Genomic DNA, 16347 nt, shown 5'->3' on the forward strand with positions numbered 1-16347 from the left:
AACCCCGCCCTGCTCTAACTGCAATCTCTTGTCAGCAGGGACAAATGTTGACTTGTTTTGTGGCCCAACTTCTGCCAGGATTACAGCTCCCCCCAACCCCCCTTCCCAACAGCATTCCCGCCATCACCACCTCCCCAGTGTCACCATCTCTAAACGCTACTTATGTCCAACAGCGCTCATTACTGTCAAATGAAAGGATCTCCATGAAGAGTCGCTAACTGGTAATGGTAATGACCCCATTATTCAGGGACGTGGGGTTTGTTGGCAAGTAAATAGCCTTCTTCTTGTGACATTGTTTTACACAGGGTTTAGGTACTGTTAATTGATATATATGCATTTGATCATAAACAAACATCACTCAAATTGAATAACCACAAAACTGTGTCACCAAAAAATAAGTCAAACTGCTGATTCAAGTCACATCAGTATGGAATACACACTGTTAGGAGGGTGTTACTTTGCATAATCTGGTTACAGTCTGGATACTGGCTGTGAATCAATAGAGATTAGAGATCTATTAGTCTGAGGGAGTAAACCCAATTCAAGGCTCATTCATGACAAAGCTTTGACCCTTTGGAGATACTTAACACTGAAATAACAAGAGTTTGAAATGAAACTGATGTGAAACTGAAATATTTGCATTTTGGTATCAGAACTTTCTTGTCTTTTAAAATACTGGGAAAATGTCAACCACACAATGAGATCTGGTTTAAAGCACACATCTTTAATACAGTAGTTAGTTACAGTGATGTCAAAAAATAAACTTTTTACATCAAATATGGAACATTTATAAGGTTCCTTTGTCCCTTTTAGTGCCAAGACCACACTGCAGAAACCCACCATCCCGCCCCACCCAACTCTGTCTTCTCAACATTTGTCAGCTGCCATCTGCCAGTCTGCCCCATCTCCTCTCCACAAACTATATAATTAAGCTGCAACACCTTTTCTCCTCTTACACCTCCCTACTGCAGAATATACTTCTACCTTAACAAACATCAGAGAAGTCAGATCCCCTGCTGATTTTTAACAAGTGCTTCTAAAACAAAATGCAAAAGATCTGAACAAAATAAATGGTATGAAAATACTGCTTTGTTGAAATAGCTTTGTTTCATCCAGTGTAAACAGATGTACATGCAAAAAAAATCACAATTCAGTCTTCAGTCTTTTATGATAAGTAGGCAAGAAGTAAGATTTTTTGCAGAGCAGGACAAAAAAAAATATATATATATATATATTTTTTCTCTGAGAATTTGAGGAACAAAACACCCACAGAGCTCAGCCAGCTGACTCCAGCTTCCCAAATCCACACAACATACAAAGCCTCAGCCTCTGTTTCTGTAGAATGGGAGGAACATCTTATGGATTTCATGACTGTTGGCAGTGACAAAAATAGTTTATCATGAATCTTACCAGCTTTGAACAATGGACACATAAAGTCTTTATATTTACATATGATCCAGTGGTTAAAGCTGAGACTGTCCTGCAGCCCTGCTTCACCTTTTTACTCTCTAAACCTTGGTGGCCAGAGATTGAATCTCTGACTTCTGAGTCTGGGCACTGAGTGTGGATGACATAGAGCTCATCTGGCCATGCATGGCCTTCTTCAGGTTGAGCAGGCACAAACACTGTGAACGAAAGCGCAGGTCAAAGAAAGCATATAGGAATGGGTTGAGGCAGCTGTTGATGTAAGCCAAACAAGTAGCATAGGGGTGAGCCAGCAGCAGGAAACGCAGGAAGCCGCAGGAGCTTGGAGCTAGGTTCAGGTAGGAGAGAGCATCCATGCTCTTCAGCACATGGAAGGGAGTCCAGCAGATGGCAAAAACCACAACCAGTGTGGTAATGATTTTCAGCAGCCGTTTCTTCTTCTGGTCCTCCTTACGGAGGTTGTTGAAATGACGTGTGACTGTGCAACCAATGAAGCAGTAGAAGATGGTCATGGCCAAGAAAGGTAGGAGAAAACCCAAAGCAGATGAGGACAGACTGAGCCCTGCTATCCAGAGGGACTCGTGCCTTTGGTTCATGGTCACCAGACTGAAGTCCATGGCACATGTGGTCCGGTTACTGTTCAGGTCGTTCACAGTAGTGCGGAAAAGCAGTGTGGGCACAGCCAGGAGGCCAGACAGCAGCCATATAGCACCCAGGGATGCCAGCATAGTGCCACGTGAGCGCAGCCTGCTGCTGGACAGGGAGTGCACGATGGCCAGGTAGCGGTCAAAGCTCAGGCAGGTAAGGCAGAAAACACTGGCATACATGTTGACCAGAACCACATAGCTGCTGATCTTGCACAGAGCCACCCCAAATGGCCAGTGGTAACCCAGCGCAGTGTACACAGCCCATAGAGGTAGGGTTACAACAAAGGTGAGGTCAGCCAGAGCCAGGTTCCCAATGTAGACATCTGCAGCCCGACGCTTAGATTTGGATCTCCACACGGTGAAGATGACCACGCCATTACCTGACAGGCCAAGGATAAAAATAAGCATGTACAGGACTGGGATTAGGGAGTAAGAGGGCTCCCACTCTGAGAAGTCACAGGCAGTCTCATTGTCATCATAATACTCATAATTATCAACATATTCCCCAGTAGTTGTCTCCATAGTGCAGTGAAAAAAGTTTTTAAAAGTCCTCTAAAAAGACAGTCCTCTTGAGATCCAAAAGAAGTGAAGTACAGAAAAAAATATGTGGGTCGCAGGAGCTGCAGCTTATGTTTGAGAGTGAGAGAGTGTTGGCGGTGTCTGCCTTTTTAAACTCGGCCGTCCACACCCCTGGTTCCCTCCCAGGACGACCCCCCTCCCTGAAACATCTCCCCCGCCCTCACCTCTTCATGGCGCAGCCCCTGCCTCCTCATACGCTGCTCTTGCTGGAGGAAAGAAAGGTAAAACTTTAACACGTATTTAACAGTGGTATAATAATAAAAATAAAAACAACAAAAATAATGTGATCACTACGTCTTTGTTTATGTCGTGTGAAGCGTACTGATGTGGCCCACTGTTTATCTTTTAATCTTAATTTAAAAAAAAAAAACTTAACCCCTTCAGTGATTTAGTAACGGAGACTCGTTGCAGAACAGGTCTGGACAATTCAGCTCCTCTTACTTTACATCACAATCACTCTAGTCAAACGGCTATTAAAAGTGCAAACCGAGTGATTTTGTATATTCTCTAACGCAACGGTGCCTTTTAAAATAATAATAATAATTAAAAAACTACAGCTCTAAGTGTAATTAAAATATGAAAAATATTCAGTCTAAACCCTGCGAAATTAAGCAGTATTGATAAATAAACTGCAAGCTGTTCGAAGATTAGATTAAAAGTCAGAGGGCAACGCAGGAGGGTGTGTGTGTAAAGCCAATTCACAAGTCTGAGGATTCATTTCCATGATAAAAAGGACAAGCAAACACACCGGTTTGGAACAAAAACAAAGGAAACTTCGCATTGACGCCACCTTGATTTCTAAATCCCTTCATTGGATGGCTGCCACATGCGCTTTTAACTTCACCTCTGATTGCATCACATCAGGAGTTTAACGCATCTCATGACAAAGGGACTGCAAAAATATTCCTGCTTCATTGAATTATTTGCAGCAGGTTTAGCTGGGATAATCTGTCCAGAACAAGCCTTCTAGTGGTGATAAGAATGGTCCTTTATGGGTTCAACCCTTGCAGGGTTATTGCACTGTGAATGCAGCTGCTTCTAGAAATGATGAAAGATGGCCGTCTGGACCATGGCTCATCACCCCACAGACTCACTGCTGATCGTACTGTACAGAGAGCTGACTGATCTGAGTCCAATACAACAAATACTTCATCCTTTGAAATTGATTCGAAATAATTTGGCCAAAAATAAACACAAAAAAGAGGAAAACCTTTGTTTCAAAACCACAGTATGTCAGATAACTGTCATCTCTCTGTCCCGACTCACTAAAGACCACTGAGGTATAGGCACATGCACATCACTTAAGTGTTTCTGGACTGAGGCACACTTGTGCACTCACACAAATTTAAGCTCTTTAGACTGTCCATCTCTATCTTTAGACTGTCCATCTCTATCTTTAGACTGTCCATCTAAGACATTCATTGAAGTATGTTGCTATTGTGGCATTAGCAAGCAATTAATTTTTTTATGGTATCATCTGTCTACATATTGGAACAATCACAACAGTAATTACTGCATGTAAATTGCTTCTGATTCATGCATATAAAAATGTTTAAACCAGTTTGGTATCAAACACACACACACACACACACACCAGGTGTGTCCACCACCACCCACTTCATTTCCTGGGGAGAGGATTGGCGCCTGCTGTTTGCAGACCTAGGATCCCTTAAACAAATAAATTAGCAAATTTAAAATATAAAAGCTTGTAGATAAGAACCAGTTGGTCAGATTAGACCTTAATCAAAGATGTCTTCAGCAGACCACCTCATTTTTTAACCACAGCATCATAGGTGCTAAGATAAAGTCCTGCTGCGAGTGTTACTAGCACAGAGGAGACCTTTCCAAAAAAAAACAGAACCAACATACATAAACACTGTCATTTCTGACCACATGTCATCCCATGCTTTTAGGTCATATCTTCTTTTCTTTGCAAATTGCCATAGTCACATTGCTGGCAGACATAGCTGTATTGTGTCAGTGTGTTTAGTGCGTAGACCATACATGTGTCCCTGTGACAGCAGTGGCTGCTTTTGATGACCATGCTGCTCTCATTTTGTTTGTGCAGGGACAAAATGTAGCAATTTAAGGGGAAGCTGAAGCTAACATAAGTCTTAAGTAGGAGGTGTGAGGTATGTGTTCTTAGAGTTGGCATTAGAGTTGGGTACATTTGAAGTAGTCAGCTCCAGTCTGGAGGAGATACTATAAGTGATTGAAGGTGTAATTTTTCACCAGAGGTTTGTTTGAAATGTAAAAATTGTTAGCAAGACACTGACTTGCCACTCTTGACTTGTAGCTATTAATCAGACCCCACGTCTCACAAATCAGACTGGGAACAAGGTTGGAGTTGATTGTCCCTACTTGGTGAAAATATTATAGTTAAAATAAGAGAAAATTATTTCACAAAATTGTGTGTTCATTTACCGAAAACCTTGAGCCACAGCAGCAGACCTTTCACATCGGCTTGCTAAGTGCCGCCTCTGCTGTGTCAGACGATGTCACACTCCTGTGCCATGGAGCCAGCAGCGGTCCCTCAAATGAGCGAGGGTGCTGCTCCTGCTGAGCGCTTTGCTAATTGGCAGCACATCTAGTCAAAGTGCAGGTTAACAAGATCCCTGGCTGTTGTGTGTTACCCCTGCATGTTTTGTCTCAGTAAAATTACAAATCTGTAAACATAAACCCAACCAAGTCAAAGAATAGAGAGGACATCATGTGAGTTAGTTCATTCTATCTACAGGGTGTTGTACTTGACTTGTGCCTAGTTAAACCCTTCTTGCTATCTTTTCCCCACATCTGCCTACTCTTGACCTCAGCATTGAAATGAATAGAGGCCTCCACCCAATCATAAGAAATGTTGGTCTTGATAAGGCCACTCTATTGTTTCATTTTTGTCGCTCTAAGCACTTCTGTTAATGAGCAATGCACCTGTTGAGTCTATTATTAAAATATTATTTCAACCACCTTGGATCAGCCTGAGGTAACAGATGCAATTTCTTTGTTTATTACAAGGAAACAACTGCTTTAAGTCAGCCTGATAGAAACGTTGAGTACTTCAGTGGAGGAAGACCTTGTTGCTTCCTATTTGTTTCCTGTTAAACAGTTAAGTGTGAGGAGGCAAATGTACAGTCGGATCAAAGCTTAGTTTCGGATGGTTCAAATGGAGTAAGCAGGGTTTTATCTTGTCTTTTATCTGAAGTACTGCTGTCTGTGCCCAACAAACAGTCAAGTTTGACATCCACAACCCAAACATAGCTGAGCCAGAGCCAAGCTGCAGCAAACAAAACAAAACTAAATCGGACTCTCACTTCTTACTCATCTACCTTCTTAACACATGTCTGCCAAGATTTAAATACTTGCACGCATACACACAGTTTAATTTGTTTGTCACATACAGCTGTTAGCAGGCAATAAACATTGTCTGGTGGTTCTTTCTGCTGTTCCATCCACGTCTCTGCAGCTCCAGTAGATTGGTCAGGAATGGGGGTCACAAGGTGTTTCCCTTCTCCCTTCCCAGGACCTACACCACCCTTGTACCCATCCTCTCCGTGCGTGTGAGTGTGTTTGTGTGTATGTCACAAAACAGCATGCATCACAGGATGTGCTATAACAGGGCAGCTTGTCTCTTCAGTTGAGATGCTGTGAGAGTTTTGTTTTATTGCTATTTGTTTAGCAGATGTTCTGATTGAATCATAATGTAAACATGATTGTTTTTTGTCATGCCACAAACTTCTCGGACATCTGTTTTGGTATAGCAGTTATGGGTCTTCTATCCAGTCCTTCTTCTCTTGAATGAAATATTGATAAAACGAGTCCCTTCAGATGTCTACATTCACAAGAACATCAGGATGGAAACCTCGTATATGTATAAGAAACAGCAACACAACAGAAAGCCAGATGAGTCTAATGAAAGAGAGGATGACACAGAAGAAACAAAAGGACAAAGGACAGGGTTGATGAGAGGGGAGTGGACGGCAGGCCAGTCTTCTCTTTGCAGCAGAGTTAATGAAAGGGATTAGAAGCTGGGGAACTGCTGGGCTCACCAGGCTCTGTTGGACTCCCGGCCCTCCCATCTTCCCAGGAGATCTGTGGGAATCTGACTCCATTTGGCTAAAATCTCCTGACCAAACAAAAACCCCATGGCTCAATTAGGAGGAAATTAGCCTGCTTTACTCCTCTGCCACAACAGCTTCACTGCACATTACCTTTCAGAATGCTAATATTATATCTGGCATCATGTGGTCTACATGCCTGCTTTTTTCTCCACTTTTAGAGATCTATTCCTTAGTGAAAGGAGATGTCTGATGAGTGCTTAGTACTTTTCTAGTCTAAATATGATTATTGCCTGCCTATAAGAAGCTAAACGGAATACTTGATCAGTGGCCCCTTTGGTTTGCAGACCTTCCACCCAGAATTCTATAAAGTCTCAGTGAAGTCTTTTTTCAGGAAACAGCAGTGCAAATGAGTAAATGTTTACTGAGCACTATGCTTTAATTCTTAACATTACTCTAAACTCTTTGGTTTATAGGTCTAAAGATTTTGTATGAAAAAGCAAGCTGAAGCAACAAAACATTTCCAGATAAGACCTAAGATAATCTTTTACGTCCCCCTAAAACATGCAGCATAGCCTGCCCGCTAACTAAAGCAAGAGTATCACATATTATTTACATATGTACGTAAGACCTGTGTTGCATATTTATTGCTTTGTGTCTAAAAACCTTAAATATAAACCTAATATAGTTCAGTCTAATAAAGGATGCGTTACTGTTACAACTTTATGGCAGCTTTTACCCTTCCTGTCAAACTGAAGCAGCAGGCCTCTGCATTCCTGTTCCTGGTAAAACTGCAAAGCATCTAACAGTGGCGACAGTGTGGCGGAGGCTGTGCTGGTTTCTCCATCTGTCAGCTGTTTGACAGACAGCAACAAACTGTAAATCAGTCACCTCTGAGATGCAGCCAGCCCTCATCAGCAAACAAAACCACAGTGTGTGTGTGTGTGTACATGTCTTGCAGGTGGATCAGGAAAAGTTGAAATGTAAAATAAAAAACAAGAAATACGATCTAACCCCTGTAGGTTTGGTTGATTAGTGTAGGTTTGGTTGATTAGTGTAGGTTTGGTTGTAGGTTTGGTTGATTTTTGTAGGTTTGGTTGTAGGTTTGGTTGATTAGTGTAGGTTTGGTTGTAGGTTTGGTTGATTAGTGTAGGTTTGGTTGATTAGTGTAGGTTTGGTTGTAGGTTTGGTTGATTAGTGTAGGTTTGGTTGATTAGTGTAGGTTTGGTTGATTAGTGTAGGTTTGGTTGTAGGTTTGGTTGATTAGTGTAGGTTTGGTTGATTAGTGTAGGTTTGGTTGATTAGTGTAGGTTTGGTTGATTAGTGTAGGTTTGGTTGATTAGTGTAGGTTTGGTTGATTAGTGTAGGTTTGGTTGATTAGTGTAGGTTTGGTTGATTAGTGTAGGTTTGGTTGATTAGTGTAGGTTTGGTTGTAGGTTTGGTTGATTAGTGTAGGTTTGGTTGTAGGTTTGGTTGATTAGTGTAGGTTTGGTTGTAGGTTTGGTTGATTAGTGTAGGTTTGGTTGATTAGTGTTGGCAAGTAAGTTTACCTGGTTTTAAAAAACTACATTCAGAAACGTCAATTCAAATAGATACAATATGTTATTATTGTTTAATATCTTGTTGTTAGATCACACAAATGCCTTGTCTGGGATTGGGTGCATCATAGATAAGTCACATTTTGAGGTTCTGAAACTTGTTCATTTGTCCGTGGGTAACACCGATTGCTTGACGTGCGTTTGCTATCTGAAGCTGTCTGAGCTCTCAGCTTGTGATGAAGTTATAAACCATGTCTCCTTTAAAAACAAACTACTACTGTAAGAGCAAAAAATAAACTTAACATTAACACTCAACGACAACTTTGATGTGCAATCACAAGGCAAGAGGAAGAAAGGGGGCAGAGTGAGAGTAAAAACATCCTCTGACTCCCTCTAATTGTTTCAGCATATGTTCTGCTGTGGCTATCACCCAGACAGGCTGAACACAACTGAAAACACACATTCAAAGTTTCCACTCAGTCCATTTCCTTTAATCAAGCTGCCCTCACAGTGACTGATTACCAAACCCGACCTCGGCCTTGTGTCACACGTCTCCACCTCTGCTGACTGTACAAAGTCTGCACTGCAGCTAATGACCATTATCATGCTATGTGCCTGAAGGATGAAGGGAACGATGCACTGTTTCTCTCTTCCAATTTTCATACTACAAGTTTTCACTTTTACTGTTTATGACACTTTGTCCATCCATTCATCCAATCTCCTCCAGTCGCAGGGGGCTGGAGCATACCTAAGCTGCCAATTGGCAGGAACTATAAAATGGACTAATTGTGTGTAAATATGGTTGGACTGCGGTTAATTTATGGTATGCCACAAATGAGATTACTGGTACATTTTAGTACTTTTCAGTATTAAAAACTAGAAACAGCACAAATTATTTGCAAATAAGGAAGTTTAAAAACAAACAAACAAAAAAGACACGACTGTCTTTGAAAACCCTGTTTATGAGTGAGTGCCCCACAGCCAGGGTATGTTAATCAAATCAGACAACATGGCCATCCTAGTATACCTGCACTTCAGGTTTCTAAAAGAGGAAGGAAAACATTTAAATCACAAGGTGCAGATGTGAGGCCCCATGAAACACATCCCACTGTCTGCCCCTTGTTGAATGATGACAAATTGGCATTTTAATGAAAAGAAAAAAAAAACAGGCCTTAAGTCAATGTCAAAGCCATGTGTCACTCTACTGAAACCTGAGCAGGATGGCCAACTGCCTCAGAAAAGAATGGGGACTCTAAGAAAATATTTGCACAAGGCCCTGTACTATTTCAGCTTCCACTATGGCTAGATCCACATACCACTCATCACACATTTAGCAAATGCTGCTGCACCTCGTTTCACTCAACTAAAGGCTTCAAAATACAGCTAAAAGTCTTTTTTGGTGTGGCATGGCTTTCCTACTAGTAAGTGAACAATGTGCATATAGCCTGCAGGAAATGTAAGCACCTTTGTACAAATATAAGGGTAAGGAATCATTAGAAGTCATACAATATAATATTGTACATATTATTATATATTCATATAATGGCAGTCACAGGATGACTGATCCTTTCTGATGAGCCATAACATTCAGGTGAAGTGAATAACACTGATTGTCTGATTACCATGGCACCTCAGTGGGTGGGTATATAATGTAGCAAGTGAAGACTATGTTAGAAGCAAGAAAAGCAAGTGGAAGGATTTTAGTTTGAGGTGAACGGGTGACTGGGTTATTGATGCAAGAGCCAAGGCAGGCCTGTGTGGTCTGATCCAACAGATGAACTGCTGTAGTGAAACAGTTAACACGTTCTGATAGAGAGGTGTCAGAACACACAGTGCTTCACAGTTTGTTGCATACGCCCATCTCAGGGTAGACAGGTGGTCACCTTTTGATGTCTAAAAATCCACATCAGAGCCATAATTGGAGTGTTTACACTGTGCACCAGAGACGGAATCATTCGAGAGGGAACACTTAAACGGGAGAAACAGTCTGCAGGACCCATCATACTCTGCTGACACTCCATGCACACGATGGATGTAAAAGGTATGGCCTGGGTTCACTGGCTCAGCCCTTCCTGCCTTTGTTGGTCTTTGTTTAGGGTAGTACGCCTTCAGCAACCAGGGGTGCCTTTTGCATGACCCTTGCTTCACAGGCCTGCCCTCAAAGATCAGAGTTAGCATTACTAGCATTACATAATTGTAGTGTAAATTCAAGGTATGTATTTGTAAACCGAAGACAACATATATGAATATATGACTGCTTTCATGAGTGTCAAGAAAATTGAAGGCTTTTAAAAGAAGGCAGAGGCTGAAGGTACAACCCTGAAGGCCTTTATGAAGAGGCTACAGAGCAGGTTTAGACTTGCTCTGTAGCCTTTCATTCATGCAATATAGGATCTTACTTCACAGGCTTTACAACAAATGATGCAGAATGCAGCGTAGAACACATCTAAAGACATCTAAAAATAAAACTCAGTCATGAAAACTTAAAGTGGAAAACTTTTGATCACAGCAATGTCGAAACCTCCTTAATTAGAGTGCCGAAAATCTGTGTGTGACTGCATGGGACTATGCAGAGGGCAGGATAATGCTTGAAAACAAGATCAGGGTCAGAGAGTTTCTGAAGAGAGAAGGGAACAGAGGACATCCAGACCCCTCTCAGCAATAATCTCTGCAACCTATATGTGGAGTGACATGCTTTCAGTTGCCCAAAAACCGAACAGCTCTCAGCATTCCATCATGGAAAACATGTAACATGTAAGTCTTTACCTATGCAGACTGAGCAGCGACTCATCTGCTCATCCTGACATGCAGGAGGGTGGGTGGGGGTGTTCTAGCCGTTAGGTACACAAAGTACGTAACAAACTCTACCATTCTACCATTAATATGACACATTAATGCTCATAATATTTTATGACACTACCAAACTGACAGGAAGCATCAAGGCTTCCAGAGAAGTTACTGACCCCCCATGGTATAACAGAAGACAAGAGCATTCCACACTTTTTCAGTATTTATGCTAAGGGGTCATCAGGCTGAAGCTTCATTCACTCAGCTATCAGTGTTTTCATCTAATATTTCATGAGACAACCTAGCACAGAATACATTGGCTACAAAACGTATCGTATTTTAATGGCAATCAAGCAAACTATGGTGCTGTACAAATATCTCATTTGGCAGAAGGCCAACAAATCATTCTCTGGTGAATGAAAAGCAGACAGTTTGCTGACCTTATTTACAGAAAATGAGGGAGAATCCTATTGTTGTACACCTCCCTCCTCCCCTCGCTCTCCGGAGAAATGCTGCTCTCCGGAGAAGTGCTGGTTTCCGTAAACGTGATGGGGAGATATTTCCTGTGGCAGGCCTGTCTGCTGCTGATTAGAACATATCCATCAACTGGACCTCCTTGAAGCTGAAAGGAGGGCACTGGTCAAATCTGTGTCTCAGTCAGTTACTGTAGTAGACACAGTTACGTGCAGAGCCCCAGTCTGGACAACAAGGTCTGATAAATCCTTCAGTTTATGCATATTTTGGACAAGATGATTCATTGAGTCAAATTTAGCTTGAAAGTGAACACGATAAACAATATGGGACACTGAGTCAAGTTTTATTGTTTGACATGACATGAATGTCTTGAGATAAGAATCATGAACATTATAATGCATTACTTTAGTCATGGTGCTGAGTGTGTCATAACACAGAGCAACTGACTGGAGGTCAGAGCAGCTTTTGTTTGTTTTTTTGCAGTCATGATCCTTCATCAGGTGCTGCCTGCTCCGTGCAGCAGTGGTCCTCCCCTGTGGACCTTTGTGCCTTAGCAAAAGGACCTGCAAAGGCAGGATGACTCTAGTCTAAACTAAAACAGGCTTCTGTGCATGCACCCTGTGGTGTCAAGGCATTTTTCTCCACAGTAGTCCCCACCACTTTCTTTGGCCAGTGTAATGTGTAAACAGGAGGTAGTGAGGTATCCTCCCTGCCCAGGCAGAGGAAACCACACAGGGTCTGGAGACTGAACTCTCCTGTGGCCAGTTGGTCAACTGGAAGGCAGCACTATGAACTGTTGATTCTGAGAAACTGTTGTGCCTCCTAAGGTCTATTGTGTTGGACATTGTTTGTGGATAGATGTCAAAAACAGTGTGACCTCGCATGAGAAAGAGATTTTCTACTGTACTGCGTTCTTGAGGTACCATCCATAAATCCTCAGGGTTTGAAGACATAAACAGGAAATATTTAACTTAACAAATCAACACAACAGCAGTAAAAGCAGTAAATGGCTCAGCTGGCCAGGGTAGTATCAGCCCTACGTGTTGAAAGGTTCAGTGTCCTATACCTACACTATCCAGAGCATTATTGTATTTAATACAGACATTTAATCTGTGTCATAACACTTGTTGTCACACAGCACATCAGCAGAAGGAATTTAATACAAGTTATGTCAGGTTAATAAGTCTGCAATTACCTCTGACCCTTAAGTCATTAATTAAGAAGAAGACAATTATTTTTTTCTCTGTGCTATGTCCACACTGATGGGCGGCACGGTGGTGCAGTGGTTATCTTTGGTTTGCACGTTCTCTCTGTTCCTGATGGGTTTCTCCGGGTGCTCCAGCTTCCTCCCACATTCTAAAGACATGCTTGTTAATCGGTCACTCTAAATTGCCCGTAGGTGTGAGTGTGGTGTTTGTCTGTGTATGTTGCCTTGTGATGGACTGGTGACCTGCCTAGGGTGTGCCCGCCTCTCACCTGTACATACCCTGCACTGCAGGACAAAGTGGTTTCAGATGATGGATGAATGTCCAGTATGTCTTAAGTCTACTTGTCCACAAAAACTTACTGTAGATGTTGTAGGAGGACTTTTCCAGAGGGAACACGCAGGAACCACCTCCTGCTATATATCTGTCCTGCTGTTATCGCTGGCAGCTCCTGCTTGCTCCTCTCTAATCTCCATGGCTGGCGCAGCCTGCTAGCCAGCCTGATATAACTGTTTTCTCAGGACTCCACTCCCAGTCTGTTCAAATTTTGACACAATTCATTAAAAGCACAATCATTTTCGTAAATAATTTGAATTGCAGTTAAATGCAAAGGACACTGATACTCAGCAAAGCACCTCATATGTTTATGCGCTCTGCAGGATCTCTTAGTGCTTCCTTCTCTTTTCCTGCAGTCATGTCCTTACATGCATCATCATGTGAGGCCCCTGGAGCAGATGTAGTTGTGGGGTTAGGTTTGGGTGACCACAGCACACACATGCAATCACAGCTACAGCAAGATTTATGAAATGGCTTAATGAGTCCATATTAATGCATGAAGAAAACTTAGCTCAAAGTCCAGATGTGCACTTGTGGATTTTCATTACATTAAAGTCATTGTGACCCATTAAGAGGTGTTACAGTAAAGTTCAAAAGTCACTAAAGTAATATAAATGTTCATTAAATCTAAAAGAATAAACTGTGATTTTCAGGCATTTTGAAAGGGAGTGAGACACTATGACCACACAAAGGTCAAGTCAAGGTTAATTACTCATCCTTAGCTTATCAAGGATGGTCTGTGAACTGTGAATGTTCTTTCCAAATGCAATGAAAATTGTTTCAATGGTTGTTGATATATTTCATTCATGATGAAAATAACTGGCTAGCCTACATAGCAACTAACTGGCCCATGATGAAAAATATGCAGAAAGTAAAAAATTAAACACCTTATGAAGTATTTCTAATTAATACTTGTAGATGAAATTTACAAGTCAGCACAATCTCCACAGTGTCCACAGTAATGGTGGCTGCCATCCAGGAATGTGGATTTGGACTCATCCAGTGCACATATTATTGGCCTCTGATTATCAGCTCAGCCCATTGTCCATGTGGGTCATTTTCTGGGGGTCCAAGATGCCAATATGTGTGCCCCACCACTGCTTGAATATGACCTCTATATACTGCTGGGAGAAGAAAGCTTTGCTATTCTCCTGAAGAGCCATGTTGTGTTTCTGTGTACATGGTCTTCAGTAAAATGGTTAATTTCCATCTGCTTGCATAGACTCAATAACACCAGCTAGACCTTCATCATCCCAATGTCTAGATTAGAGTTTAACTACTGGCAAGAATACAAACACAATATGGGTGAAAAAACTGACTGACTGACAGCATGTTGGAAGGATTTGGTATCTTAAAGCAGCTCAGGACTGTCAAAAAAGGAAAAAAAGGATAGAGGAGCTCAGGTCTTTCCAGCTGCACTGCTAAAAGGGGGAAATGAAACACAGGTTTGGAGAGATTTATTGCCTTAATAATAAACTTTGCAGGAAGGATTACAGCATTACATTGTAAGTGTGGATATAGCAAAGGAGCACCTCAGGGACGGTTCTGTTAATAGCCTGGCCACCTATTATTGTGCAAGAGAGACTGGCCCAAGCAGACTCCTCGTTAGATCAGATATATGTCTCAAAGGCAGACACTGAGATTTCCTTCATACCATCTAGCTGCTGCCTGTCATGACTGAGAGTCTGTGAAGTTACAGCTAGCTGCCCCTGCAGATCAGCCACGTTCTCACCACAGCCCTCTGAATGCATTTAATATCACACAAATAAAAAGATGATCAATATGGCTTTTACATGCTGTCTGAAGGGAGAATCATGATGGTGACCTCTTCAGGGTGTACACTGCCTTTCACCCACTGATATATGGGATAGGCTCCAGCCCCATGATGGATGGGTTACTGGGAAATTCAGCACAGCTAACCTTACTGCACACAAGGTCAGCTGTACCCTCATGTCAGACAATACATCAGTCGCTTAACATGTTTCGTTTTTCTTTGCATAACTTTAGGACATGTTCCACATATCTCTCATTCCAAATCAGCGTCTATCTGACCTGAGTGGACAGACGCACCAAATTCCACAGTTAACAAGCACCACAGGGCAGAAAAGAAAGAGGGAGGCCCATTTCCACAGAGGAACGTCTTATCAAACAAAATACCATCAAGCTAGATCATTCTGCAACAGAACAATTACATCAGTCTTTGCAGCTACAGATTTTAAGTTGAATTCCTCAGTTTCAGCCCTCATCTTTTCTTTTGTTGCTCAGGCTTGGGTTGTCAGATCCTGTGTGCGCTGGCTGTTGTGTGAGAGGAGGGCAGGCCTTGTGAAAATCTGCACAAGCAGCAGCGGTGTGACCTGATACTGGCCCCTGCCCTACACCGAGTGGGAGTGAAGCTTAGTGGCTGGAGGCCAATGCCGACATGACAGCTCCTGCTGGGAGGGGAAGAGACGAGGCACAGCTTACTTTTAATCCCTACCAGACTGCGTTTTGCCTCAATGCTGCACATCCTAACAGCAGTCAGAGAAGGAGCTCTGCTGAGCCTCACACAGTGAATATATTGTAGTAAATGACGTGGAAATGTCCATATAAACATGGAGATGTTTTCTTACACTTTGCATGTGCGTCAGTAATTCAGTTATGTGTGTAACACATACATGTAGAGACAAGCTTTAGCACACCATATAAGCTAAAGGTATTGCCTTTGGGGCACCTTGGCCAAATGAAGCATGCCTGATGAGCAGAAGAGCTGAAGAAACAGAGGCTCCCTGTAAGCAATTATCCCGGCATGCATACTCACACATAAAAAGACTATGTTCAGTCAGTGGTGAACGGCTTGACTCCGTATGCTCTGTCTCTTCAAACATGCCCTCTTCCTGTTTTTATAAAGGAGCAGCAGTGAAGAGGAGAGGAAAGACACAGCGGGCTACAAGAGGGACTGACGTAGCATTACTTAACACCCAGAGAGGCCAGAAACGAGTTCATTGTGTCAGAAATAACTGACACTGACAGGATTAGAAGTCTGACAGCAAATATTTGAATAATTAATCTGTCACATTTAAGCAGTAATACCAGGCATATTTATTGTATTTGTGAGATTTTCAGTATATTGGAAAACAAAATATTACATTTGTAATATTTTGTAGATGATGTGTTAGCAGAGAGGTCTAAATCACTAGTATGTGAGTGTGCATTAATAGGGTGGTAGAGGTCATGAGCAAAACACATAATATAAAGTCTCAGTAATGGTCTGAATACACAAAGCCAGCACACAGTGTTCTAAGTAAACCGTTTACCCACATAAAAGCAG

The 16347-nt window shown here is 42.0% G+C and overlaps 1 protein-coding gene across 1 annotated transcript; it reads right to left on the bottom strand.

Moving 5' to 3' along the window:
• Positions 1-808: 808 nt before the first annotated feature.
• Positions 809-2697, bottom strand: aplnra (apelin receptor a). Its single transcript, XM_028414389.1, has one exon. The coding sequence runs from the start codon at positions 2592-2594 to the stop codon at positions 1509-1511; it is 1086 nt and encodes a 361-aa protein (XP_028270190.1). The 5' UTR covers positions 2595-2697; the 3' UTR covers positions 809-1508.
• Positions 2698-16347: the final 13650 nt, after the last annotated feature.

Source organism: Parambassis ranga, chromosome 9 (assembly GCF_900634625.1).
Source record: "Parambassis ranga chromosome 9, fParRan2.1, whole genome shotgun sequence".
Lineage (NCBI taxonomy): Eukaryota > Metazoa > Chordata > Actinopteri > Ambassidae > Parambassis > Parambassis ranga.

Coding starts and splice junctions, on each gene's coding strand:
- aplnra (XM_028414389.1), bottom strand. CDS start 2,594: ATGGAGACAACTACTGGGGAATATGTTGATAATTATGAGTATTATGAT.